This window comes from Pseudorca crassidens, chromosome 12 (genome assembly GCF_039906515.1).
Source record: "Pseudorca crassidens isolate mPseCra1 chromosome 12, mPseCra1.hap1, whole genome shotgun sequence".
In the NCBI taxonomy this organism is placed as follows: domain Eukaryota; kingdom Metazoa; phylum Chordata; class Mammalia; order Artiodactyla; family Delphinidae; genus Pseudorca; species Pseudorca crassidens.
In genome coordinates, this window is record NC_090307.1 from 79,944,217 (window position 1) to 79,969,536 (window position 25,320).

Below are 25,320 nucleotides of genomic sequence, written 5' to 3' on the forward strand. Positions count from 1 at the left end.
TTTCATACAGCTTTCAGTTAAACTCTGGAAAAAGTAGGTTTGCAGGTTTTTCAGACATTTCACTGGCTACTCCAAATCCTGTGTACAAGTTCCATACATTGAAAGAACAATCTGTACGAAACTTCGTTCACCTAGCTTGTAAGAAACATATACATTTTCTGTATGGGAAACAAGCTTCCTTCCTACTCTGTGAATGGCCTTCATCTTACTCACCTTTAGAACACAGAGATTCATGCAGCTTAAAGTACCTTAGATTCTAAGGCTTAGAAGAGCAGTATTACAGATCTCTTAAACAATATACTACATGCATCACACTTCAAATATATCTTCCGTTCTATGAAAGAACACAGTGCATAGTATTTCTTTCTTATAACAAGAAACAATGTGTTCTGTGTCTGTAAACAATAAGTACTCATGTATCCAGCTTAAAAAACAGAAAATTAATTGTGGCTTAGAAACTCCCTGTGCCTACCCCCTGGGTTCCATCCATCTCCTTTCCTCCCTTCGCACATAAGAAACCACAGAGTTTTGTGGTTACCACTCCCTCATTTTCCTTGTGTCTGCTTTTCTGTAGTTTTTATGTCTCCTTCCTTGCTGAGCTATTAGTAAAGATCCGAGCAGGCATAAGCATGTATAACTTCCTCCCTTCCACACCTGATTTCCTACCAACTTCCTCCTCCTGCCCTCTCCTCTCTGTTACCAAGCAAGGACACTGCTGGCTGGGAAACCAGAACATCAAGCTTGTCAGTACCGTGAGTAAACTTACAATTAATAGGCTGTGAGTGAGCACCAAAGGGACTTTGCTGTGAATAAAGCACATGTACAAAGAGGCTTGGACTTCCTAGAAAGTACAAAATAAGCCCACGCCTTATGCTCAAATGAGCCTTGGTTTGAATATCAGCACTACCCACCAGTCTGAGCTAATAGTTCTTTGCACCCACTCTAAAAACATTTCTTGAGTGTCTGTTGTATGACAGGCACTACACAGGTGTGGGGATGCAGTGGTGGATGAAACAGACAGGGTCCCTGCTTTCATTGAGTTGGGGAGATCACCATTAAACAAACACACAAACATAAAGCTACAAAGTGTAATAAGCACTAAGAATAAAATAAACACAGAATTCATGGAGGACCCGTTTAGGAAGATGGGAAGGCCTTTCTCTGTGGAGATGATATTGGAGCTGAAACTTGTACTTCCTTGCCATCTATCTGCCTTTAGTTAAAATAAATTCAGGGGAATTCCATGGCAGTCCAGTGGTTAGGACTTTGCACTTCCACTGCAGGGGCCACAGGTTCGATCCCTGGCTGGGGAACTAAGATCCTGCAAGCAGTGCGGCACGGCCAAAAAATAATGGTAAAATAAAACTTCACTCAAAAAACAAACAAATTCAGTTTTGTCATCTGCAGAATGAAGCTGGAAATGACCCTCTCACAGCTCTGCTCTTGGTAATGGCCGTGACTCAGTGCCTGGCTCAGCCACTCGGTAAATGTCATCTCCCTCCCTCCCTGTTGACCTGGGCAGTGAATATTGCTGGAGATTGAATGAGGTGCTATGTTACTGAGCAGTAGGTGATGGAAAACGTGCTGCCGGCAAAGGAGTTGGGACGCCCTCTAAGAGGGTCTCACTGGCCCCTCTTTGACTTCCTTTGATGGCTGACCCCAGGAGGGAGGGAGAGAGGTGAGAGGGTATATTGTCCACTGTCAACAGGAAAGCTCATCTTTTGCTGGGGAATGTGGTATACAGTAATACAAAGACGGTGCTGTAGAATCCAACCCCAGCTCTGCCACAAGTCATTTCACCCCTCTGACGAAGCCTTCTGGTTCTCATCCACAAACTAGTCCATAATATACCTCTCCTGTGGGTTTGGCATGTGCAACAGTGACTTTTAATATAAAGTGCCCAGCACATCATGGACACCTAGCAAGCGTGGCCATGATCACTGTTCCCACCAGAGCAAGGAGGAACTGGGACAAAGGAGCAGAGGTTTGGGGTGCAGCAAGGGAGAAGAAAGGGAGAGCCACCCTTTCCTAGCTGGGTAACCTGGGGCAGGGCCTTTACCCCTCTGAGCCTTCAGTTCCCTAGACTGTCAGACAGCTAAGAATAGAACTTCTTTCACTGGGCGGCTGTGAAATCATGCGTGCAAATCGCCTCGCACTGCGCCTGACCTCAAGTCCCGGAGAGCTGGTGCAGTCACTCCCTGATAGACACGTGGCCTAAGGGGTGAAATGTTCAAATAAAGTGGGCGGGGCAAGATGCAGCAAAAGAGTGGAGAGGGCAGCTTTGCCCTTCGCAAACAGCCACCTCCTTTGTCCCTGAAGGCTGAAGAGCCGGGGGCTGGGGGCTTGCTTGGTAGTGATGCTGGGCGCCCAGAGGTCCCGGCCCGGAGCCGGTGCGCAGACCCGGGCGGGCCCGGGTCGCGGGGCTGTGACCTCATCGCCCGGCGCCGTCCCGGGGGACCATGAGATCATGAGATGCTGGCTTTCGCCGAGGAGTCGATTTGTTGGTAGCGCGGGGACAGCCTGCCGCCCGTTGCGGTGATCTCATCGGGGCCAGGGGGAGGAGGAGGCAGGAGGCCCGGCCCGCCCGCCCAACCCGGAGAGGGACTGACGGGCCGCTGGCTGGTGACGTCACCTGCAGTGCCCGTTGCCAGGTAACGTGCGGCCGCCTGCCTCTGGCCCCGCCCCCTCCGACCCCGCCCCCCACCTGCCGCGCTCTCAGCCTGTACCCAACCTGGCTCACTCTTCTTTCCTTTTTTATTTATTGAGGCATAAATTGCATATTGTAAAGTGATCTAATTATAAGTATACAAGCTCGATGAGTTTTTACATATGTATGTATACATATGTAAAATATGTACATGTATATCCATATGTGTCGATATCACCAGCGCTCTCCAATAGAAATATAATACGAGCCACATAAGCAATTTACAGTTTTCAAGTAGTCACATTAAGCAAGCAAAAAGGAACAAGTAACATTAATTCTAATAATATATTTTATTTATCCCAGAATGTCCAAACTATTATCATTTAAACATGTCATCAATATAAAAAATTTTAATGAGCTATTTTACCTTTTCGTTGTTTTTCTAAGACTTAGAAATTTCCTGTGTATTCCATACTTTCAGTACATCTCAGTGCAGATTTAACCACATTTGAAGTGCTCAATAGACACATGTGACTACCACAGTACTATCTGTACTGTATTGGGCAGCACAGATATAAAACATTTCCAGCACCCGAAAGGCTCCTTCGTTTCCCCTCTGGTCAGTACCCCTGCCAAGGTGCCCATTATCCTGAATCTTATCCTCCCTCTTCAATTCTCCACCCTCCCACACACCTTGTATCTTTTCTTTCTCTCTCCCCACGTCTCACTTTAACTCCTCCTAGAGTCTCCTTTTCTTCGCTCCTCATAGCACTCAAAGCACGAAATGGCGCGAGATAGGAAGTCCAACTGGATTTAAACCTGGCTCTACCCCTGTCTAGCACTTGGGCAACCTCTTAGAGCCTGTTTTCTCACCTGTTAACTGGCCCTAGTTCTTCTCTTTTGCTGCTAGTTTCTTGTCTCTTTCCCCTTGTACTTATCTCATTAGCTCAGTCTCCCACGATTTATTCCTGCCTCCTGTGCCTATGTTGAGCTTTCTCATCTGAGAAATGGGACTGGGTCATAACTACCCCACCAGGGGAGCATTTGATGCACAATTCCTGGCCCATGGTAGGTGCTTAATAATGAGATTACTTTCTCCTCCTTGGCCCCCTCTTTGCCTGGTCTCTCACTCCTGGGTGCCCTTTTCCTTCTGTCCTCTAGCTCTGTCATTTCTCCCCTCTCTTCTTTTGCCCACATCCCCTAGTTCCTCTCTGGTGTCCCTCTCCTCCCCCACCCCCTGCATTTCTCTCTAGCCTTTCTTCTAGTCCCAGTGCCCTCAACACCTGTTGCCCCCAGCACTCCTGGCCGTTGTTCTGAGGTCAGTTACCAAGCTCTTCCCCACCCGCCAAGCCTTCTCAAGTCTGAGAAGTCCTAGACGGGCCCGCCTGCTCCTCAGCGGGTCGATGTTGCGGCTGTTCTGTTCTGAAGAGCTCTTTCAGCCGCGGTCCCCCGTGCAGCCTGCAGTCATAACAGACCTGCAGGCCGCCTTCCCAAGAAAAGAAGTCTTTGTTTTCAGCTCTTTGCGCGGGCCCAGCCCGCCCATTTCGGAAGCGTGGCCCTGTCCCCTGTGGCGGCCGGGAGCTAACCAGCGGTCCAGGGCAAGAAAAGCAAATGAGGGAAAGCACCCGGGAGGCTGGACGCAGTTCCTGCTTATTTTCCCCACATTAGGGGAGGGCTCTGCAATGAGGAGTCCCTTTGGCCCAGTGCTAGCCTTAACTCGGAGAAGCTTTCTGGCCTCTTTTCCTGACACCCCCTCTCTGTGGGGAACCGCCTCTCCCTCTCCTGATGCGGCTGTCAGTCACGGCGCCCCGCCCACCCCCTGCCCCATCTGACCAATCCATCCAAGGCTCGCTGTCCTGGTTGGCAAATGCCCCCCCGCCCCCCCTCCCCCGGGAGAAACAAGCCCCCCCCCCCCCCCCCCCCCGTTGGAGTTAAGCTGTGAGAGTGTTGGCTTGGGGCTACTAGTGGCCATCTTTCCTACCAGGTAGAGGTGTACAGAACTTTCTATTAGCTGTGTCCCCTGGGGCTATCCTCTCCTCTCTTTCCTTATCTGTGAAATGGGAGCATTAATAGCACCTACCTCACAGTATTGTGCAGAGAGTAGGTGCCTAGCACATAGTAAGAGCCAAGTCATCGTCCTTTCTTCTACACTGCATGCCTTTCTCATGGTGCTCTGTGCTGAACCCAGCAGTCACTAGACAGCCCCTTTTCCTCTCTCCTAGCCTCATCTTTTTTATAAACCCTTCCTTATACACTGACCCTTGCTTCCTAGCACCTTTGGCATCAGGGTTCTCTATGAGCCACACCTGTGGAAAACCTAGCTATTTGAACTACAAGGTCATTTAGCCCACCTGTTCATTTGTTCATTCATTCACTCAAAAAACATTTTTTGATCACCTACTCAGTGCCAAATCCTTTGTATTAGTTAGAATTGGGATAAGCCAGTAACAGCAAAAATAATAATAGCTTAAATTTAAGAAGGGTTTATTTCTTCCCATGTAAAGTCCAAAGGTAAGCAGTCCAAACCTGGTAGTGTGACACCTTCCAGGTTACTACTTCACCAATCCTAGGGTGTGGGACTCCTCCTCATAGTCCAAGATGGCAGCTAGAGCACTAGCCATCACATCTAAGTTCCAGATAGCAGGAAGGAGGATGGGGGAAGAATAAGGTGAAAGTTTCTCTGAAGTTGTCACATGACACTTCTACTATAGCTTAGTGCCACTGAAGTGCCACTAGAATGGCACCTGGTTGCAAGAGAAGCTGGGAGATGTAGTCTTTGTTTAAGATATCATCCAGCTAAAATATTGAGGACTCTAGTGCTAAGGAAGAAGGAGAGAAAGAATGTAAGCTGACAGCAACTAGGGACACACCCTGACTAAGCATAGGGGAAAGATGGTGAACAGGATATGGTTCTCTGCATTCATGAAGCTCACAGCCTATCAAAGAAATAGATAATAATAATAATATAAAATAGATAACCAACAAGGACCTACTGAGTAGCACAGAACACTGCTTGATATTCTGTAATAACCTAAATGGGAAAAGAATTTAAAAAAATAGATACATATATATGTATAACTGAATCACTTTACTATACACCTGAAACTATACACCTGAAATTAACACAACATTGTTAATCAACTATGCTTCAACACAAAATAAAAATTTTTTAAAATAAAAATAAATTTTTAAAAATAAAATGCTTTCGGGCTTCCCTGGTGGCACAGTGGTTGAGAGTCCGCCTGCTGATGCAGGGGACACGGGTTGGTGCCCCGGTCCGGGAATGATCCCACGTGCTGCGGAGCAGCTGGGCTCGTGAGCCGTGGCTGCTGAGCCTGCGTGTCCGGAGCCTGTGCTCCGCAACGGGATAGGCTACAACAGTGAGAGGCCCGCGTACCGCAAAAAAAGAAAAAAAAAAAAAGCTTTCTTAAAAATAATAATAGTCAAAATTATTGAATACTTACTCTATTCCACATGCTTCTCAGGGATTCGCAAACATTTTAGACTTAGGGCCTCTTTACACTTTTAGAAAGCATTGAAGACCCTAAAGAACTTGCTTACGTGGGTTATTGCTATGACCCTTGTAACCATAATAGAAATTAAAATCAATTCACCACAATTGAAATTAAAACCAAGAACTTTTTACAGTACTCACTAATTAACTTAAAATAATAATCAACCCATTATGTGTTAAAATAAATAACATTTTAAAGAGACATAACTATTTTTTAATTAATGAGAAAAGGGACTTGTTTTTACATTTTCATAAATTAATATCTGGCTTGATAGAAGATACTTGCATTCTCATTTGTTGCAAATCATGTCATATAGCCTCAGGAAAAACTCAACTGTATACTTGGTAGAGAATAAAAATGTCAGTTAATGTCTGAGAATTATGATGAAAATAGTTTTGACTTCACAGACCTTCTGGAAGGGTTTTGGGGACCCTCAGGGTCCTGGACCACACTTGGAGAAATGCTGATTTAGTTGGATGCTTACAGTATCCCTATGTAGTAGTCACGATCAAGGTGACGAATTTTCCCCAGAATGTGGCAAATGCATGGAGCCTCCATAGTGCCCTATGGCTCCACTGTAGACGGCCAGGTCGAGAGGGCTTGGTGAGTAGTTTAGCCTTTGTCCTGGGGGTAGTGGGGAGCCAGGGAGGGTTATAAGCAGGGGTCCGCAATGATCAGATTTGTATTCTTCAAAGAACATTCTAGAAAGAAGCACAGGTATCGCTCTCCTCGTGGCAGTGCGGCTGGCTTTTTGGCACAGGGTCTTGGAGTGCTAACCCAACAAGCCAGCCTTAAGAAGCACTGGCAAACATCACCAGCCATCCACACATCAGACCCACCCAAGAGACTTACCTTATGGGACAGTCAGCACCCAGGATGGCTATGACTTATCTCTCCTTAGCCCTTAGTCCAAAATGAGCTTCCTTTAACAGGCAGCAAGTAGTAGTGATAATAATAATAGCCAACATTTAATAGTATGGTATGTCACACCTTGTTTTTTCTTTCTCCTTTTCTTTATTTTTTATTTATTTATTTTTTAACATCTTTATTGGAGTATAATTGCTTTACATTGTTGTGTTAGTTTCTGCTGTATAACAAAGTGAATCAGCTATATGTATACATATATCCCCATATCCCCTCCCTATTGAGTCTCCCTCCCACCCTCCTTATCCCACCCCTCTAGGTGGTCACAAAGCACTGATCTAGTCTCCCTGTGCTGTGCGGCCCCTTCCCACTAGCTATCTGTTTTACATTTGGTAGTGTACATATGTCAATGTCACTCTCATTTCGTCCCAGCTTACCCTTCCCCCTCCCCCATCCTCAAGTCCATTCTCTACGTCTGCGTCTTTATTCTTGTCCTGCCCCTAGGTTCTTCAGAACCCTTTTTTTGTTTGTTTGTTTTGTTTTTTTAGATTCCATATATATGTGTTAGCATACGGTATTTGTTTTTCTCTTTCTGACTTATTTCACTCTGTATGACAGACTCTAGATCCATCCACCTCACTACAAATAACTCAATTTCATTTCTTTTTATGGCTGAGTAATATTCCATTGTATATATGTGCCACATCTTCTTTATCCATTCATCTGTCGACAGACACTTAGGTTGCTTCCATGTCCTGGCTATTGTAAATAGTGCTGCAATAAAAAAAAAAATAGTGCTGCAATGAACATTGTCACACCTTGTTTTAAGATCTTTACACGTTATTTCTCTGATGAGAGAGGATTTATAAAGTGGCCTCTGGAACCAGCCTGCCTGGATTCAAATTCTATCTCTGCCACCTACCAGCTGTGTGACTTTGAGCAAGTGACTTAACCTCCCTGTGCCTCAGTTTACTCTTCTGTAAAATGGGGATGATGATAGCTCCTATCTCATAGGTTGTTGTGAGGGTTAAATTAATACAAAGTGCTTAGAACAGCACTTGGCAAGTAATAAGCCTTCAGTGTATGTATTTGCTGTTATTAACATCAAAACTCTTTGAGGGACATACTATTATTACCTGAAGTCTATAGATGAAGACACTGAGGCCCACTTATTCACTCGGCTGAGCACCCTGGTTGGTGCCAAGCACTCCCTAGATTCTGCAAACAGAAATGGTAATGCCAAAAAGACACAGAGCCCCTGTATTTCAGGAGCATAACAAAGAAATATAGTCCGTGTTGGGGGTGAGTGCAAAAAAGAAAAATGAAAGCTGAATACAGAGGATGGGGAGGATGGGGGGAAGTAGGAAGTGCAGAGGTGCTATTTTATGTACATTGTTCAGTGATCCTTCCTGATGAGATGACATGCGTGCCAAGACCCAAGGGAAGCGAGGGAGCCAGCTGGCAGACATCAGGAGGAAGAGTGCTCCAGGAAGAGGGAGGAGCAAGTGCAAAGACCCTGAGGTAGAACTGTGCTTGGTTTTTTTGTTTGTTTGTTTGTTTTTTTGAGAATCAGGCACATCAGACATGTGGGCAGGGGGCAGATCTTATAGGATCTGGAAGATAGGGTGAGAGTTTCAGATGTCACTCTGAGGGAGATAGAAGACATTGGCAGGTTTGAGCCCTGGGATGATTTGTTCTGCCTTGTATTTTGAGAAGCTCATTTTGGATACCGTGTCAGGAATAAATCACAGGGGGACAACAACAGAAGTTGTTAGGGAGCTGTTTCCAGCAGAATTTGTAGATGAATTGGATGTTGGTTCTGAGAGAAAGGAGAGTCAAGAATGATTGCAGGGGTTTGGGAGAGACAGACAGACAGACAGACATGGAAGGAGGGAGGATGCTCTCATGTCTCTTCTTATAAGGGCACTAATCCCATTCATGTGGGCTCCACCCTTATAACCTGATTACCTCCCAAAGGCCCCCTGGCCTAGGGTAATAAGCAGGGGTCCGCAATGATCAGATTTGTGTTCTTCAAAGAACATTCTAGAAAGAAGCACAGATATCGCTCTCCTCATGGCAGTGTGGCTGGCTTTTTGGCACAGAATCTTGGAGTGCTGACCCAACAAGCCAGCCTTAAGAAGCACTGGCAAACATCACCATCACCTCCTTAGATGAGTACTTTAGTTCATTTTTCTCTTTTTTTCTTTCTTTTGGCTTAAAACAGCCACCATTTTATTATTTCCCATGATTCTGTGGGTCAGGAGTTCAGCCAGGGTACACTGGGGACAGCTGGTCTCCATGTGATGTCCACTGAGGCTGGACCATCCACAATGACTTTTTTACTCCCAGGTCTAATGCCTCAGCTGACATGGGTGGGAAGACTTGCTCAGGTCCTATATCTGGGGCCTCGGTTCTCCCTGTTGGCTGGGTTCCTTGCTTCTCCCCTGTGTAGTGTTGCTCAGAACCTCTCCCTCTGCACCTGGCCTCTGCACGTGGTCTCCCCTTGTCCCTTGGGTTTCTCACAACGTGAGAAAGGAGGAAGGAAGGGGAGGAAGGGCAAGCAAGAAGGAGGCAGTGACAGCTGCCAGGTCTCATGCAGCCTGGGCCTGGGAGTCCCAGATAGCACCTCTGCCTCATTCTCGTTCATTCCTTAGTTCTTTTGAACCTGAGGTGTCCTGTCTCTAAAAGAACGTGAGTGACAGTAATAATGCCCACATCCCCAGATCATCATGAGGTTCTTTACTAGCTCTTATCATGCCCTGGGCCCTTCCTGGGTACCTATGTTTTAGGTGCATTTGCTCACTCAATCCTCACAATCACCTTGGCCTGTTGGAGCAAGTTTGTGTGGGCTTGTGAAAGCCAATGGTTACATTTTCAGGAAATTTGCAAGCAGTCGTTAAAACCCTAGGAAGCTTGAAATTGGCCCTGTGGGAGTACTTAGACCTCAGAAATTGGAAGCACACATATCAGGGCCATTTTTTTTTTTGGTTGTTTTCTGGAGAACTGATTTGCCAGCACACCACTGTGTGTGTGTGTATGTGTGTGTGTCTCTGTGTGTGTGTGTGTGTGTGTGTATGTGTTTTCAACCCCATTTACAGATGAGGAAACTGAGGCTCTGAGAAGTTAAATTGTTGTCCAAAATCAACCAATTTAGTAGGTAGCGGATTTGACTTTGGAGGCCCAATTCCCATGCCCTTAACTGCTGTGCTGTCCTACTTCTGTAGGTGAGAAAATGTGTATGAAAGAGATTTATAAACAGGTAAAGCCATATAAATATTTATTATTAATTTTGATGCAGAAAAAAACTTTTATCCCTGTTTATCCATTCTTTATACCTTTGTACATTTACGCTGCTAACAGCTCTGATTATGTCTCCCTCCCCTTCCTCTTCATCCCCATGATCCTTCACATCACCTTTCCCAGGTAGGTGCGTTCTTCGAAAGTCTCCTAACCTGTTCCTTTCTTCGGCTTTCAGCATCCTGCTCGCCATCATTTCCCACTCCCTTCCAGTCAGCCCTCTGTCGTTTCCTTGCTTCCCACTTCACTTTTGGTCCCTCCCCCATCCTCACAGTAAAAGTCAGAACAGAACCTGCCTTCCCCTCCTTGACTGCTCCCAACCCCCTTTATCAGAATCCCAGCAGCGAGCTCTCTGTGCCTAAGTTCTGCAGCAATTGCTACTGTTCCCCTTTTACGGGTGGCAGGGAGGGCAGACAGGTCATAATCTGATCGCTTTCCTTGTTGTCTGACACCCCGGAGAAACCACATGTTCCGTTCGGTGGTCGTCAGAAATAACCTGCTTAAGCAACCTGGAATTATAAAACTGCTTAATTAGAGAGAGATGGTTTCACTGGGATATGCCCGGTTTTCCCCAGTGGTTTTACCTCCTCTCCAAGTGGCCGGCCCCCCAGCAGCTAATTGCTGCCTTTAGACCTCTCTCCCTTTATTTTATCTTCTGTGACATCAGGGCTTGCCTATGAAGAGAAGTACTCTCTTCCATGTTCCAACTCTCCTTCTCCATCAGCAAACTCTAGATGTTGACCCGAGTAATAAGGGTGGAAAATCTTAGGCTTCTGAGGTCTCTAGCTCTTAAATAAGCACCTGCTGTGTGCTGCGTGCTGGGAATATGACCAGGAACCAAATTATCTTCATGCTAATGGGGCTTACGGTCCAGTGGGAGAGAGAGATACTGAAGTACTTTTTTTAATATTGTGAGAAGTGCTCTAAGGTGATTTAAAGGGTGTAACAGGAGCCCTTAATTTAATTAAGGAGTTGGGGAAGGCTTCTTGTAGGAGGTGACAGTTAGCTGAGACCCAGAAGATGAACAGGTGTTAGCTCGGCAAAGAGTAGGGGACTACTAGTCCATCTACAGAGGAAGAGCTTGGTCTACATAGCAGAGCACCTGAAAGAAGGGCCAAGAGGCTGGTCCCTGAGCCTTCTCTGAAATTCTGGGGATGTATTGGAGTCCCCATCATGACTTGACTTATCTAGGTTCTGATGTTATAGACCAGGGGTTGTTAAACCGCAAGCTGCAGATCAAATATGCCTCGCAGCATCTGTGTTTGTAAGTAAAGTTTTATTGGAACACAGCCATGCCTATATGTTTCCCTACTGTCGATAGCTGAGGGGAATGGTGGTGACAGAGGCTGTATGACCTCAAAGCCAAAGTATTCACTATCTGGCCCTTTGCAGAAGATTGCTGACCTCTGTTCCAGACCCACGTGTTAGGTGAGTGGGAAGCTTGGGGTCTGGACCAGGAGACCAGCCTGCAGCTAGTGGAGCCTGAGAACTGGGGGATCCAAAGACAGTGACCAAGGATCAGTAATAGCAAGGTGGTTGGCAACAGGATCTGACACCAGCCTGTCTGGTTCCCGAGCTACACTCTTAACCACCAAGCCAGGCTGGTTGTGCAAGATTAGCCTGAGAGGGGACAGCAGGGTCTGTCTCCAGAGTCAACCAGATGCCAGCATGCAGGGGTTTCAAGAGACACAGGGACATAGGACCTTTCATGAGGTGGTCATGGCCTCAACCACCATGAGGCCAGGAGGACAAAGCAGGAGGCTGCCCAGCAAGATGGCCAAAGATTGACCATCCTTTCCATCACCTCTGGGCTGCTGGAATACCTTTCTTTCCTCATCCTGCCCATATTACTTCACTGCCCTTGTTCCACTTATCCATTGAAATAGTGCTCCTCAAACTTGAACGTGCACACACATCACCTGGGAACCTTGTTAAATTGCAGATTCTGATTCAGCAGGTCTCGGGTGACATTCCGGTTCTGCAAGGTCAGATACTGGGGTGAGTGGATGACTGGATGCCTTTCCTTGGTCCTTAGAAGATGTGGATACATCTGCCTCAATGAGTCCTCTTCCAAGCGACCTGTGCTTAGCCCATCAAGACAGAATATAATGGGGTAGATATAAAGTCTCTGTCCACATTCTGTATATCATCCATTTGATGGATACACGACACTTTTTTTTGTTTTATAAATTTATTTATTTGGGTTTTTTTTTTTTTGGCTGCGTTTGGTCTTCGTTGCTGCACGTGAGCTCTCTCCAGTTGCGGCGAGTGGGGGCTACTCTTCACTGCGGTGCGCAGGCTGCTCATTGCGGCGGCCTCTCCTGCTGCGGAGCACGGGCTCCAGGCACGCAGGCCTCAGTAGCTGTGGCACGTGGGCTCAGTAGTTGTGGCTTGCGGGCTCTTGAGTGCAGGCTCAGTAGTTGTGGCGCACGGGCCCAGTTGCTCCGCGGCATGTGGGACCTTCCCGGGCCAGGGCTCAAACCCGCGTCCCCTGCATTGGCAGGCAGACTCCCAATCACTGCGTCACCAGGGAAGCCCCACAATGCATTTTTATAACTTTTTTCTCCCTCTAGTTTAAGCACTATGCTCAGCACAAAAAAAAAAAAAAAAAGGAAAAGGCAGAAAACCACAACGAAAACGAGTAGTCTCTGCATTCTGTATCTTTTCCACTTGGAACTATAATATGAGCACTTCCCTGAATTAATAGATATCCTTCACCAGGATGATTTCTTTTCTAACTTTTTCTTTTGAAATAATTTTAGACTTAGAGAAAAGTTGCAAAAATAATACAGAGAGTTCCCATATATCCATCACCCAACTTCCCCTAATATTAACATCTAATAGAACCATAGTGCAATTAGCAAAGCCAGGAAATTCACATTGGTACCGTTATTATTAACTAAACTACAGACCTTATCACATTTTGCCAGTTGTTCCACAAATGTCTTTTTCCTGGTCTAGGATCGAATCTAAGATCCCACGTTGCATTTATTTGTCATGTCTCCTTAGTCCTCTCTAACGTAACAATTCCTTGGTCTTTTCTTTGTCTTTCATGACCTTCACACTTTTGAAGAATGCTGGGCAGTTATTTTGTAGAATGTTCCTTAGTTTGGCTTTGTCTTGTTTTTTATGATTCAATTGAGCTTGTAAGTTTTTGACCAGAATACACAGGATGATGCTGTATTGTTCCCAGGGCATCTTATCAGGGGTTTAGGCTTCAATATGACTTATTACTGGGGATGTTAACCTTGATCACTTGGTTAAGGCAGTATGTAGTGGATCTCTTCACTGCAAAGTCACTCCTTTTCAGGATGATATTTGATTGGCTGTATGGCTTTGCATCATCGATCCCTACCATAACCAGACCCTCTTTTTGCACATTTAGTTGTTACGTGTTTTTGTTTGTACTGTTTCAGAGAATGCTGCAGTGGCCATTCCTACTGGCATATCTATTAGCACATATCCCTGATTATTAGGATAAATTCCTAGAAGTAGAATTGCTGGAGCCAAGATTATTCACATCTTTAAGGCTGTGTATGCTTGGGGCGGTACTATTTGTTTCTATGTTTGTTTATTTGTTTCAATCAACTTTATTGAGGTGTATAACATTGTATATCTGTACAAGAAAATGCATAGATTTGAAGCACACGTTTCAGTGAGTTTTGGCAAATGTATACCTACGTGTAACCACCACCCCCATCACTATATAAAATACAAAATTTACATATACAATCTACAGTTTCTTTCATCCCCCAAAATTCCTTGACGCCCCCTTGCAGTCATTCCTCAGACAACCACTGATCTTATTTCCATCAGTGCAGTTTATTTTTTTAACTTTATTTTTGGCTGCGTTGGATCTTCGTTGCTGCGCGTGGGCTTTCTCTAGTTGGGGCGAGCAGGGGCTACTCTTCGTTGCGGTGCGCAGGTTTCTCATTGCCGTGGCTTCTCTTGTTGTGGAGCACGGGCTCTAGGCGCACGGGCTTCAGTAGTTGTGGCACGCAGGCCCAGTAGTTGTGGCTCGTGGGCTCTAGAGCGCAGGCTCAGTAGTTGTGGCACACAGGTTAGTTGCTCCGTGGCATGTGGGACCATTCCGGGCCAGGGCTCGAACCCGTGTCCCCTGCATTGGCAGGCAGATTCTTAACCACTGCACCACCAGGGAAGTCTTCAGTGCAGTTTTATGTTACCTATTCTAGGACTTCATATTAATCAGAATTACCCACTATGTACTCTTTTGTATCTGTCTCCTTTGACAGGAGAGAATGTTTGAGATTCATTCATGTTGCTGTGTATTGCAAACATTTGTTCCCTTTTTATTGCTGAGTAATGTCCTATTATATAAATATACCACAATTTGTTTATCCATTCTTCCATTGATGGACATTTGGGCTGTTTCCAGTTTGAAGATATTATGAATAAAGGTGCTGTGAACATTCGCCTGCAGATGGACATATGTTTTCATTTCTCTCAGGTGCACACCTGGGAGTGGAATTACTGAGTCCTAAGCAGGTGTCTGTTTAACTTTATTAGACACGACAGGGTGGGTTATTTTCTTCTCCATTTTATAGCACAGGCCCCAGAAAGCTTGAGGGACTTGAATAAAAGCCAAAAGAGGAAGAGAAAGAGAACGCTAGATGCTTTTCCTGTTTATTTCCTTTAACCTTCAGAGCCACCCTAGAAGGTAGCGGTTGTGATTCCCATTCTGTAGATGAGCACAGTGAGGCTCACGAACGTGCAGCAGGATAAGGTGCTGAGTCCCCCAGGTCTGAGAACCCAAGTCCACGTTCTTTCACCAGATATGATCCTGCCTCCTTGGAGACAGTAGGTGGGGCAGCTGGGAACGAGAACACGTCTTCCCCCCTCTCCTCTTCTCTGCCTGTCCTTCCTGCATCCTGTGGTCCGCCCTGCCCACGCCGCTGAGGGCAGTCGCCCTCGATGCCTGGGTCAGCCCCCTAGAGATGACAGTGATCCGAGTGCAGGGCCAGGGACTGTGCCCCCATGATTGGCTTTGAGCCCCCAAAGCCACAGCAGGCACCAGGGAGTGACCCACACTCCAACCCTCGGCCAAAGGTGTCCAGTTTCTCCCTCCCTGAGATGCGATCCCCAGAGTGTTGATCTACTGGGCTGGTGGGCAGCGGGCGAGGGCAGCGGGCAGGGGCCGTGTTTCCCCGGCCACATTGCAGGCCCATTAGAAGCAGGCCTGAGTGCTTTACAAAGCTGATTAATGGGCTGCCTGTGACCTGGAATGTCATTACTCCCCGGGCTGGGGGGCCCCCCAGCTGGGTCCTTTGGGTCTTTACTGCTAATCATAATTGATGCTTTCTGTGTGGTTGCAGGGAAAGTTCTATCTGGTCATCGAGGAGTTGAGCCAGCTGTTCCGATCACTCGTTCCCATCCAGCTGTGGTATAAATACATCATGGGTGACGATGCCTCCAACAGCTACTTCCTCGGAGGGGTCCTGATCGTTCTCTACAGCCTCTGCAAGGTGAGGTGGCCTGGGGGAGGCTGGAGGGCTGGCCTGAGGAAGACCCATTCACTAGCTGGGCCTGGCAGCGAGGGCAAGTGGGGAGCCTGGAATAACACCCTCATCTCTTTGTTTAATTGAAAAATTAAATTCACACAACGCAAAATTAACCACTAACCATTTTACAGTGAACAATTCAGTGGCATTTAGCAGATTCTCAGTGTTGTGCCACTGCCACCTCTGTCTAGTTCCAAGACACGTTCATCACCCCAAAAAGAAACTGTACCCATGAAGCAATCACTCTTCATTCCTCCACCAGTGCCTGGCCACCACTAGTCTTCTTTCTGAAGACCCTATGGATTTAGCTTTTCTGGACATTTCATATAAATGGAATCATTCACTATGGAACCTTTGGTGTCTGGCTTCTTTCACTTAGCGTCATTTCTAAGGTTCCTCCACGTCACAGCACATATCAGTACTTCACTCATTTTTATGGTTACAGCCATCCTAATTTCTTGCCCATGAACCTCACCATATGCCATCATTTCATGTTGTCCTCTTCACAGCAACCCTTCAAAATACATACCATTATCACTCCTAGATTATGGGCGAGGGTACTGAGGCTCAGAGAGAAGTCACTTGCCCAGCATCACTCAGCTAGTGATCACAGAACAAGCGTCCAAGTCTGGATCTCTCAACCCACCGACAACACTGCTACAGAATTTGTTCTCTGTTCCTCTTAAATTGCATGCCCTCAGCTCTGCAAATCAGTATGCAGTGCTTCTCTTCTCATCATTAGTACAAATCAGGTTTTCCTCCCTAACAACACACACATCCTCCTCTTTCTTTTCCCTTATCTATTTAAGGCTTTAGAGAATTCTGGAGGAATGCATGTGTTCCCTTTCCTTCCTCCAAGCAGGACTAGCCAGGCAACCCATGCACTGTCAACCACTGGGGCTTATGTTGCCTCTACTGATTCTGATCTGCTGGCAGTGGCTGACTGGAGTGCTGGACAGAGAAGAACGATTATGCCCTGACTCAGAAGAAGAGTGCTGTGATCAATTAGCAATGCCTGCCTGGGGCTTGGGAGGGGGAAAAGACAGTAGGCATGCCATATATTCGCTATCCTGGCCCCACTGGCAGGGGAGACTGCTGATGGAAGGCAGCAAGACAAAAGCCAAGCAAAACTGATGGGAATGAGGAGTTTCAAATGGGAGGATGTGCCCTGAAAATGTCTGGAGTCACAGATGAGGAGGGTCCATGGTGGTTGTTCAGGAATGGTGAGAGAGATCCTGAACAATCCTTGGATACTTTTCAGCCATCACCTCGCTCTCCTTTCAGTCTTTCGACATTTGTGGCCGCGTGGGTGGAGTTAGGAAAGCCCTGAAGCTTCTCTGCACCTCTCAGGTGAGTTGGCTTCCAATGGTCCTGACCGAGGTCACAGGAGCCAGGAGCCGGAAACAGACCTTGCTGTGCTTCTGAGGGTGTCTCTCCAGCGAGCGACCACAGCTGTGTCTGTGTCTCTCTCCCTTCCATCAAACAGAATTATGGAGTCCGGGCCACTGGGCAGCAGTGCACAGAAGCTGGTGATATCTGTGCTATCTGCCAGGCTGAGTTCCGAGAGCCTCTGATCCTTATGTGCCAGGTGAGCAGGGCTGGGCGGGGCCGTTGGAGACGGAGGTTGGGGGACCGCAGGGCCCTGCCCCATGCAGAAGTCCCAAGTGCCTGCATGGGACGCTTGACCAAAACCAAATGACCAAACCTTGGGGCTCTGGATGGGTCTTTGGGGACAGTGTAGTCAAGCCTGGAGTCCCTCAGACCCAAGGTCAAATCTCAGTTCTGCCTCTTACTAGCTGGCTGCCCTTGGGCAGGTTTACTTCACCTCTCTGAGCTTTGATTTCAGTGGTAAAACGTAGAAAATGAACATTTCAGTAGGGTATAGCGTCAGAATAGCCTGAGTTTGAATCTCAGCAGCAGTGGACCCCGAGTGGCTCAGTCCATCTCCCTGAGCCTTGGTCGTTTTCATTTAGAAAATGGGTATCATAATAATGCCTACTTTATAGAGTTATTATTATGATTAAATGAGATCATCTCTGGAAAGAGCTAAATTTTAATTATTCAGCCCTAAAACTTACGATTATTACAGTTATTAGTATCATTATAATTATTATTACCGTTTGTTTTCATTATTAGTTGTGGGTCACCAACCCATAGTAGTCAGTACTGGTCAGTTACCTTTAACTGCCTAAATGTATCCCTTTGCCTCCTCCCTGCTCTCCCCCTCCCCCTCCTCCCCACATAAGGGGCTAAGATGTCAATTCAGCAAATGTGTATGAGTCAAAGCATCCTATCAGATACCGGGGAGGGGAGGCAGGCAGAGGGCACATAGACCCTGTCCCCTTCTCTAGAACACACGGTCTCCTTGGGGAAACAGATGCATACATAAATAACTATGAAACAAGGCAGGCAGTGATAAGTGCTGTGTAAGAGAGAGTCATGCAGTGTCCCAGGGGACCAGGCCAGAGAGCGACGAGTTGGAGGCTGAGAAGACTTCGGGGGAGGCGTAGCCTGCAGACTAGAAGGAATGGGAGAGCATAGGGCTCCCCCGCACCTTCCAGGGGTAGGAGGACAGGAGGTGGGGTCCTCTTTCGGCATCAGCAGAATTTTTTTGGTTTTGCTATTTGGGGGTGTTTAGGAGGTTCGTTTTTAATCTTGAACTGTACTTATTTTTAAATTGAGAGTAAATTTGCTTGACTCAAAAATTCAAAAAGGAGATGAAGAAGTCATGATGACTAAATGCAGTGTGGGACCTGTAACAGAGAGAACAGGAGAGAAAAACTAGCCTCATGAAATCTGAAGAAAGTCTGGAGTTTAGTCCATGGTCACGCATCTATGTGGATTTCTTAGCTTTGACAAATGTACCACGGTGATGCAAGAGGATAATACTAGGGGATACTGACACTGGGTGAGGGGTCATACAAGAATTGTCTGTACTACCTTTGCAACTTTTCTGTAAGTCTAAAATTATTCCAAAATAAAAAGTTCATTAAAAAAATATTTCAAAGATACAAAAAGGGAAGTGGTGACAGGGTTCCTACCCTTATCCCCAGCTCCCTAGGCCCCTAAATACCCACATGGGCAACTGGGAAAGTTTCCTTTATATCTTCCCAGAGATGCTTTGCAGAATTTAAATATATAGACACACACATATACACAAACATATCTTTTCCAAAAAGACATAAGTTGTGGCACATGCTACCCAAGCTGCATTCTGCATCTTTTCTTTTTGACTTGAAACTCTGCCTGAAGAGATTGTTCCTTATTTGTGTAACATCCTATTTTATGGATAGACCACAATTTGTTTAACCATTCTCCTATTGATGGGCATTTAGCAGTTCATAATCTTTTGTTATGACAAATATGGCTGTTATGAGAGATCAGGAATAGGGAGATCTATAGCACCTACCTGGACTCATCGTGTTGATTAAATGAGTTAATTCAGGTGAAGCATTTAGAACCACGCCTGGTGCGTGGTCAGGGTTCCATAAATATTAGCTCTCATTGGCACGTATACCATTTCACATGTGTGCAAGCTCTTAGTAGGGTAGATTCCTAGTGGTGGAATTACTGGGTCAGAGGGTATGCAGTTCTGGCAGATGTTGCTAAATCGCCCTCCATAAAGAGTGTATCCGTTTGCAACCCCAGTGTGGAGCATGACGCACCCTCTTGGCTCTCCTCCCTCACCAACATACCGTGTTATGAAGCCTTTTTTGAGCGTCGCCAATCTGACAGGTGACAAACACTATCTTGGTGCAGTTTTCATTTGCATTTGCCTAATTATGAGAGCAGACGAGCATCTTCTCATATGCTTCAGAGCATCTGTATTTCCTTTTTGGTAGCAGCAATTCTTTGAACAGGATGTCAAGGTGAAAGCTTTTCTTCTTCCTTGCTGGCAGTCTCTCCAAGCCTTAGTCTGTTTGCCTCTCTCCCGTTCTTCTCCCGGTACCACTACGTCTTCCCACAGCTGGATTAGAACTAGTGGGTGGGGTTGGACAAGACACCGTCACCCCAGATCCAGGGGCAGGGGCCACATCCAGTGGTGGTTGAAGCCCACATACGTGGCCAGGCCTAGCACACGTCTCAGTCTTCCTCTGCTGCTGTGAGCCGGGCTTAGAAGGGCACTTCCACAGGTGAAAGGACCTTGTTAATTCCTAAATGCCCTGAACGAATGAACAAATGAATGAATGAGTCAGTAATGAGCCTTTACATCCTCCATAAAGGCTTCTCTGATTCTGTTTCTCCAGTCTCGTCAGTGCCCCCAGCTACATGTCCTTGCAGATCCTGTGTTTTTCCTTCATAGCACTTATCTCAGTTGTCAGCTAGATGATTAATTGGGCAACTGGTTGTGTAAGGTCTGTCTCCTCTTTGCCAAATTATAAGCCACTTGAGAGTGGTGACTATGTCTGTCTTTCTTAGTAGTGGAATCACAGTACTGACTCAGTGAACATTGGATGGATGGATGGATGGATGGGTGGATGGATGGTTGGATGGATGGGATAGAGGAGATGGATGGATGGTTGGGATGGAGATGGATGGTAGCCAAGTGGAGGGGTGTGTGGGTGAGTGCAAAGGTGGGTGGATAAAGATAAATGTGTGGGTGACTGGGTGGATGGGCAAATGGCTTGACAGATGGGTGGGTGAATAGATGGGTAGATGGGGGAATGGATGGGTGGATGAATGGACAGTTGGATTGATGAATAGAAGGGCAGATGCATGCATGGATAGATGAAGAGCCCACTGGGCTAAAGGAACGTCCTATCTCGCCTCCAAAGGGCCATCAAATTAAGCTCGGTGGGTCACTCACACCCACCACCTACCACCGCCTCCCAGAGCTGGGGCCCAAGAAGCAGATTGTCAGTTGGAGCTAGTCAGGCAGACACGGAGCATGTCCAGAGGTTAGAACTCTCCGCTCAGACAGAGCACACTCGCCTGATCGGTCACTCCACAGTATTTATGGCATGCCTCCTGCCAGCCTACAGGGGGGTCAGGGAAAGGGCATTTTGAACACGAAGTCAGAAATCTGCTGTATTTAAAGCCCTCCTTGCCAAAGAGAAGGGTCAGAGTATGTTCCAGAACAAACTGCCCTCCGGTTCTTGGTCACTACCAGGAGTTTGGTTTCAGAGGGCTGGTGATGCAAAGGAAAGAGGGCAAGACTATAACGACCCCCGTTGATTTGTTCCTTACACGTGCCTCACACTTGACGCTTTATGATGGGCTTTACCTGCTTGCGTCCTTACAGATACCGTGTGGGGGAAATAGCAGCCCTGTTTTACAGAGAAGGAGACAGGCTCAGCGAGCCTGCTCTTAATCTTCGAGCAAGACATGGGGAGTCTGGATAGAACTTGGGATCAGGGTGGGGTAGCCTGTCCCACCCTAGGGACACCTCTCCCAACTCCGTGCTCCAGGAGACACAGCCAGGGAACTGTTAACAATCCAGCACCACCTGCATTCTCCACTGACCACAAGCCCACCCAGCTTGGAGGGACCCCTCCTCCCCTTCCCTCTGTAGGGTCTTATTCCTTTCTCCAAATGCTAGAGGCAGTCCTGGGTCATGAACTCCTCCAGCCCAGCCCCTGGGTGGTCCTGTGTTCTTTGAATCTCTTAATTTGGCACCAGATTTGGTCCTGCCTGATTATCTGAGAAGGAAACTGTGAGCTCCTGGAGGCCAGGGACCAGGTCTTCATCATCCTAGAATCTCAAGAATCTCCCACCTAACCTGCCTGGAAAGGCATTGTTTGTCGGAACCCCTGCTCTGTGCAGGCTCAGCGCTGGGCAGTGGGAAGACAACAGCAGCAGTCACTGCCCTCCTGGGGCTCGCTGGGTCTGCTGACCCCTGGGTCCTGCCCTTCAGCCCATGGTGAGAATTCGGGCATGGACATCCAGACTCTGTGTGGCCTGCTCACCTCCTCTCCCACACTCCCCTACACCCACCTCACTGTAGCCACATTGGCCATCCTTGGGAGCTTTGCACATCTGTTCCCTTCAGCCTGGAATGCTGTAGCCCCCACCCCCTCTCGTCACCTAGTTAACTCCCGGACATCCTTCAGGCTTCAACACAAGTGTCACCACCTCCAAGAAGCCTTCCTCGACTACCCCCTAGATCAGACTAGTCCCCCTGTAACATACTCCTGTAGCATCATGGAGCTCTTCTTTAGAACACTTTCTACAATTAGGCACCTACTGCATACTGTGCCAGAATGGGTTTATAAGAAGCTTACAGTCTGCCATGGAGAGACAGATAATAAACAATAAACAGATATAATGTAATAATAAATATTACTGTATAATAGCCAAGCCAACACTCACAGAAAACTTATTATTTGCCAGGCATTCATTGGTCTAAGTGCCTTTTTTCAAAAAACATATTTTTGGATTTTTATATTATCAATTTTATTTTAAAAAATCTCAAACCTACAGAAAAGTTGAAGGATAGTAGAATGAACAACCTTTTATCCTTTATCTAGATTCACTAATCGTGAACGTTTTACCACATTGCCTTTTCTTAGTATAGATTTTTCCCCCTAAACCTGTTGAGAATAAGTGGCTGACATTTTGATTCTATCATCCCTAAATATTTCAGCAGACATTTCCCAAGAACAAGGACATTCTCTCCCATAGCCACAATTCTACTATCACAGTATCAAATTTTTAATTGATATAAAATACTAATATTCAAATATATATTCAAATTTCTCTAATCGTCTTCAACATCCTTCATAGCTAGGGTTTTTCCCCACATCCAGGATCCAATCAAGAATCATATAGTGCATTTGATTGTCGTGTGAAAGTACTTTAATGTTAGTTAATCTTCCTATGAGGGCAGTAGTAGTATCCCCATTTTACAGGTGAGGAAAAAGAGGCACAGGGAGGTTAAATCACGTGTCCAAGTTATGCAGCCAGAGGGTAGTGGAACCCGTTAATGTTTCCAGTCTCCCCATGTTTCTCTTGACCCCTGTGGTCTGTTCTCAACCCAGCTGCCAAAGGGATCTTTTCAAAATACAAATCATATCAAGTCAGCCCTCTACTCAAAACCCTGCCACGGCTCCCTGCTTCTCTCAGAATAAAAGCCAAAGCCCTCCCAAGGTCCTACACAACTCTCTGACCTCATCCCGCCCTCTACCCCCAGGCTCAGCCCCACTCTCCTTGCTGTTCCTCCAGCACACCAGGCACACTCCTGCCTCGGGGCCTTTGCACGTGCTATTCCCTCTGCCTGGAGCACTCTTTTCCCAGATATCACCAGGGCTCACTCCTCACCCTCCTTCAAGTTTTTCCTAAATATCAGTATCTCAGGAACATCCTTCCAGGCCACCCCATTCACCATCACAGGCCTCCCAAGCCCTCTTATCCCCCCTTCCCTGCTTTTCCATCTTAGCACTTACCACTGGCAAACTCTGCCTCTTAGAGATTCCTCTTGCTATTTGTCTCCCCAGCTAGAATACAAGTTCCGTGAGGGCAGGAATTGTCTGTTTTGCTCACTACTGGCTTCCAGCTCCTAGGACCGAGGCGGGCACAGGGTGGATGCTTGGGAAAGTGGCCCCAATGGTCCTGATTGCTGTCGCCGCAGCACGTGTTCTGTGAGGAGTGCCTCTGCCTCTGGCTGGACCGTGAGCGCACCTGCCCGCTCTGCCGCTCGGTTGCCGTGGATACCCTGCGCTGCTGGAAGGACGGGGCCACTTCGGCACACTTCCAGGTGTACTAGGGCTGAAGACTGCAGCATCGGTGCTCCCAGGCACACCAGGGAGATGACGGAGGGTCAGCGGTGTTGGGTCCAACTCCGGGGGCTTCCTGGGAAAAAGTCCTCAAGCACTGACTGTCCTCCTTCCTGCCTCTCTCCATCTCTTCCTCTAAAGCCTGGCCCCTGTCCCCTTCCCCACCTTCACCTTCTTCTCTTGCTCTGATCATGGTGTGTGCATCCTACCCCTACACATGGGGACGCCTTCTCACTCAGACTCGGTCTCCACCTATGTAGGTCTCCCACTTCCCTCCAAGTCAAGGAACTGGTAATGGACCAAGTCCCACCTGTTGATTATTTTAACTCGTGGTGACCTAATACCTGATGCTGCAAACTAGAGAGAGGCCTGGAGATACTGTCTTCCCCTAAATGGCCCAAGTCCGCAGATGAGAATCACTGTGAAGTATTTTCCAAATACCAATGCTGAGCCCCACCTTATACCTACAGTAACTACGTGTACCAGACACTTAGTGTGAGCTGGGCACAGCATTGAGCCTCCTGCCCGGACGACCCCCTGTAATCCTCACAAGAGCCCTATGGCGGAGGTACTGTTGTTTCCTTTGTTTCACAGATGAGGAAACTGAGGCATAGAGCTCCATGTGGAAACTTTCCCAGGGTCACCCAGTGAGCAATGATGGACCAAGTTTCCAGCCCGGGCCTGTCTGGCTTCAGAGCCTGACTCTTAACCACATGCTGACCCACTGCTCAGACACTTCAGGTGTGGGGCCTCCCAGACATGTTTCTTTAAAAGCACAAGAGGTGATTCTGACACCCGTCAGTGGCTCAGGTGCATAGCACGTTCGATTTGGACTGCACTGAGAATGCTAATAGTGAACACTAGCTCTGAAATCTAGTCGTGGTTGGGTCCATGGAAAGACTTGGTCCTTAAAATTGCTGTTTAGCTGGACTCTGGCGGGGATGCTCAATCGTGATTGGCTATCACGAAAGGCCATTTCTGGTGCAGATGCAGATGTCATGGGGTGTCCACTCCCATCTTTATTTCTCTCCTCCTCCTTTTGTCCTGTCCCTCACTTAAGACTCAGGCTTCTCAACAGCTCCTGTGGCCATTGCCTTCTCCCCTGGTAGCCTTCAGAGCAAAAGGCATGATCCATGTTATGGATTTTTCCACAAGCCAGGGTGGTGGTATAGAGCACAGCAGTGATCAGTGTTTCTGGAATCTCTATACCAGAGCTACTAATCTCTGTAACACAAGTTCTCCACCCATGAGACCCTCCCTGTCCTGAAATCTGGGAGGAGAAGGCACAGGTGATCCCTTAGAAGCCACTGGAATCTTGTCTGCCCTACCCGCCTCCCAACTCTATTCTCTCATTGTCAACCTCAGCACAACAGGCTAGCGCCAACGGCATTACAGAGAAAGCAATCTGTGTGGCTACTGAGCAGGTTAGCGAGGAAGCCCCAGGAGAAATGGTGGGAGCCTTGCTGCCACCGCACTCTCAGCCAGTATTCACATGCCCATCTGTCCCCAAGAGATTCAGAGCATTCACCCCTGTGTGCTGTCAAGCCAGGACCTTTTCCTTTGCCTGACATCCCTGGCTATTTCCTGATACCCAGCAAGACATCCCTTCCAGGGCAGCGTGGCATCTTTCAAGCTCTGTTACTATGGCAATGGCCGCGATGTTACAATCCCACTTGCCTGGATAATCAGCTCGGAAGGGGAAGTGGAGGGAAATGGGGCCAGGCAGATTCGGCTGCTCTGTACCCCCTGCCTTGAGGAAGAACTGA

At 47.2% G+C, this 25,320-nt stretch overlaps 1 protein-coding gene across 4 annotated transcripts in view; it reads left to right on the plus strand.

Moving 5' to 3' along the window:
* The window catches only part of RNFT2 (ring finger protein, transmembrane 2), a 60,506-nt gene extending 35,840 nt beyond the window's left edge, over positions 1–24,666 (plus strand). For 2 of the 4 annotated variants that reach the window (XM_067700709.1, XM_067700707.1), the window contains 4 exons: positions 15,657–15,806; positions 17,127–17,192; positions 17,329–17,430; positions 23,410–24,666. In XM_067700709.1, coding sequence (XP_067556810.1) covers positions 15,657–15,806; positions 17,127–17,192; positions 17,329–17,430; positions 23,410–23,544 — 453 coding nt within the window. In that variant the 3' untranslated portion in view covers positions 23,545–24,666. Of the gene's footprint in view, positions 1–15,656; positions 15,807–17,126; positions 17,193–17,328; positions 17,431–23,275; positions 23,357–23,409 lie in introns of those variants that run through there. The other 2 variants (XM_067700708.1, XR_010933319.1) reach the window with 2 other exon arrangements.
* The last annotated feature ends 654 nt before the right edge of the window (positions 24,667–25,320 follow it).